Below are 3413 nucleotides of genomic sequence, written 5' to 3'. Positions count from 1 at the left end.
GTTGTTGCCCTCCTACGGCCTCCTCCACATCTCCTGATGTACTGGCCTGTCTCCTGGTAGCACCTCCATGCTCTGGACGCTACGCTGACAGACACAGCAAACCTTCTTGCCACAGCTCGCATTGATGTGCCATCCTGGATGAGCTGCACTACCTGAGCCACTTGTGTGGGTTGTAGACTCCGTCTCATGCTACCACTAGAGTGAAAGCACCGCCAGCATTCAAAAGTGACCAAACCATCAGCCAGATAGCATAGGAACTGGGAAGTGGTCTGTGGTCACCACCTGCAGAACCACTCTTTTATTGGGGATGTCTTGCTAACTGCCTATGCTTTCCACCTGTTGTCTATTCCATTTGCACAACAGCATGTGGAATTGATTGTCAATCAGTGTTGCTACCTAAGTGGACAGTTTGATTTCACAGAAGTGTGATTGACTTGGAGTTACATTGTGTTGTTTAAGTGTTCCCTTTATTTTTTTGAGCAGTGTATTAATGTGATAGCTATTTGGGAGATGAGCCCAATGTGCTATGAAAATCTCTAAGCCCGAGTCACAAAATAGACACCAAAAGCATGTTGGGAGAGCTGTGTGATGGAGCGATTTTCCACATGCAAGTATAAACTTACAGTAGGTAATGATGCAGGTTCATGCACATGCACATACAAAAAGTGAAAGGAATAAAGAGAGAGATGCCAGTTACTTTATTGTTTTATATTTCATTACCCTTGGCACAGTGGGGACATTACAGCCCTTAACCTTATGGCTCCGCCTGCTGCACATAACCAAAACAAAACAAATGATAGAAGGATGGGCTGGATTATTTTAAAGGAGATGAAAATATGTTTTTTTGGCCCCTCCTGTTATAGCCATATGCTATTGTGTAATAAGTTACGTTTTCTTTAGGCTTCATCCCAGAAAGGACAGCCGCTGTTGACACCCGGCGGAGAAGATGCTGCAGTGGTACTCGACTCAAAATGACACATCTGATGGATGAATGTTGCATTGAAGTGCTAAAAAAGTTCCTAATAAAGTGGCCAGTCAGTGTACATCACAGTGGTCTATGTTAACATTGGACTATTCATTCTGCATTTAATGAATAGCCTATAACATATCTGATGCTCTTGTCACACAGTCCAAATGCTTGTTTTATAGACATTTAGCAGACAAATGAACCTGAGGCAGGAAGGGAAAGTGTGGAGAAAGATGTCTGCAGGGAACCACCAGCTAGCCATTGTACAATAAAATTTCCAAAGAACTGATTTGTTTTGTGGCTTTTTTTTATTACAACATATTAGATTGTTTTAAGCTTCGAACTTTAACGTTTAACGCACCCTTATCAGCACACTATGACATTTGTACGTAATGTGCACATTAGCTCGCCCCCTCCCTTTCAGTCAGTCAGGCACATTATTTTGAGCACGTTTGTTCAAATTTTGGTAGGGACATTTTTGTCCTCCCAAAATACTGGTAGGGACATGTCCCTACTGTCCATAAACCAAATGCACAAAGCCATGTCTCTAGCCCTACTGAACTTTATTACTGAAGCTAAATGAAAAATGACACATCTGATGGATGAATGTTGCATTGAAGTGCTAAAAAAGTTCCTAATAAAGTGGCCAGTCAGTGTACATCCCAGTGGTCTATGTTAACATTGGACTATTCATTCTGCATTTAATGAATAGCCTATAACATATCTGATGCTCTTGTCACACAGTCCAAATGTTTGTTTTATAGACATTTAGCAAACAAGTGAACCTGAGGCAGGAAGGGAAAGTGTGGAGAAAGATGTCTGTGCAGGGAACCACCAGCTATCCATTGTACAATAAAATTTCCAAATAATTGGAGAATTGATATGTTTTGTGGCTTTTTTCTTTTTTCTTTTTTTTTACAAAATATGATTAGATTGATTGTTTTAAATCCATGATTTGTTGATAGACTAACAGGCTACTTGACAGACAAATTAGTTATTATTGTGAAATGCAGAACAATGCAAAAGAAAGTGCAATACAGGGCCAGACCTTTATGCCATGTTGATAATGTTCTTAATGTATGTTGAAATAAATATTTTCATAAAGATTAATCTCTACTATTTTACTTTTACCAGTAGCTGTTGTAAGAGCAGCAGGCAGTGAAATACTGGGCTAAGCAATAAACATTCAAGAAAAAAAAAACTGTGATTTGAGTTATGAGGGTCCTGTGCCCTAGTAGAGCTTTATGTCTAGTAATGCTCCTGGCTCTAAAAATGTTTGTACAGGATAGCAGCTGTAGAGAGCTTGGATTGAATGGTTTGTGACAGCTACGGAGCCTGCACTGCTTAGCATACAACTCCTGCTTGGTTTCTCTGGCCATAACTATAATGTCCCACATTCCTTGAACACCTGCAGAGGGAACTCCCAAATAATGTTTGTACTAACAGCAGCAACATGTCACCTGTACATAAAAAGCAAACAGTATCCCCCAGGATAACCATTATTTTATTTCCAAGCGTAACATATTCAGTACAAAGTGAAGGCTACAATGGGACATCACTTTAAGTACATTTTAAAATTCCCAGCACAAAATAAAATGTCAACCGTTGACACAGAAATGACCTGCCACCTGTTTATTTACAATAAAATCTATATGTGAACTCATGTAAAAGTTCATTATTAAAAATCATGATAGTTTGATTTCATGTTTCACTCACTAGTCATAAAACCCATGAAGTTAGATTCCACTTTAATGCGGCTCACTTTTCACAGGGTGTAACTTCATGTCTACATGTTGAAGTATCCTTGAGTAAGACAAAACTACAAACTGCCATCCTTTGCCACAGGTGTTTGTGTGTACCTGGGTGAAAGTGAATCCTTGTGAAGTGCTTTACAGGGATCTCAGGTCAAGGTGCTATACAGGAACTGCAGTACGTTGACCAGTCTAAAAAAATAGCTGTATATCAAATAATTTCATTAAATCACAGACATCAAGAGACAGGTCTCCATACACACTCCTGTGACTCTTCACAAGCTCTTGTGATACTCAGACAGTCATGTGCATTTGATGCATTTTTTGTGTCTGAGCCCAAAGTTCCATCTCTGCCTTTAGTGCACTTGCTTCAGGTCGGTCCTCTGGCTTCTCACACAGCATCAACTTAATCATTTGGCTCTACAAAGAACAATAAAAACAGCCACTGAGATCTCTGTATGAACATTAATAAATGCTGACATACTGCGACATTTCTTAAGCTCCACTCCACAGTATTTCCCACACATGGACTTTACTCAGGCAACGGACCAATGGAAATCTTTTCAAACTGAGACTGATAGCTGAGCTACTTGGCAGGACATTATTCACATGCACACAGCAACAGTGTGGTTTTAACTCTTCATTTTTTTCTGTCTTTAGAGATGTAAAACTGTTGTTATAATCCCTGTATGTCA

At 39.7% G+C, this 3413-nt stretch overlaps 1 protein-coding gene across 1 annotated transcript in view; it reads right to left on the bottom strand.

Moving 5' to 3' along the window:
- Positions 1-2125: 2125 nt before the first annotated feature.
- LOC109960809 (interferon-induced, double-stranded RNA-activated protein kinase-like) overlaps positions 2126-3413 on the bottom strand; it is a 16969-nt gene continuing 15681 nt past the window's right edge. The window contains exon 18 of the mRNA XM_020601178.1: positions 2126-3138. Within this exon, the coding sequence (XP_020456834.1) occupies positions 3013-3138 (126 nt within the window). The 3' untranslated portion in view covers positions 2126-3012. The remainder of the gene's footprint in view (positions 3139-3413) is intronic.

This window comes from Monopterus albus, unplaced genomic scaffold, assembly GCF_001952655.1.
Source record: "Monopterus albus unplaced genomic scaffold, M_albus_1.0 scaffold3.1, whole genome shotgun sequence".
Taxonomy (NCBI): Eukaryota; Metazoa; Chordata; class Actinopteri; order Synbranchiformes; family Synbranchidae; genus Monopterus; species Monopterus albus.
The sequence above is the reverse complement of the archived record's forward strand: the minus strand, read 5'-3'. Positions and strand labels throughout refer to the sequence as shown.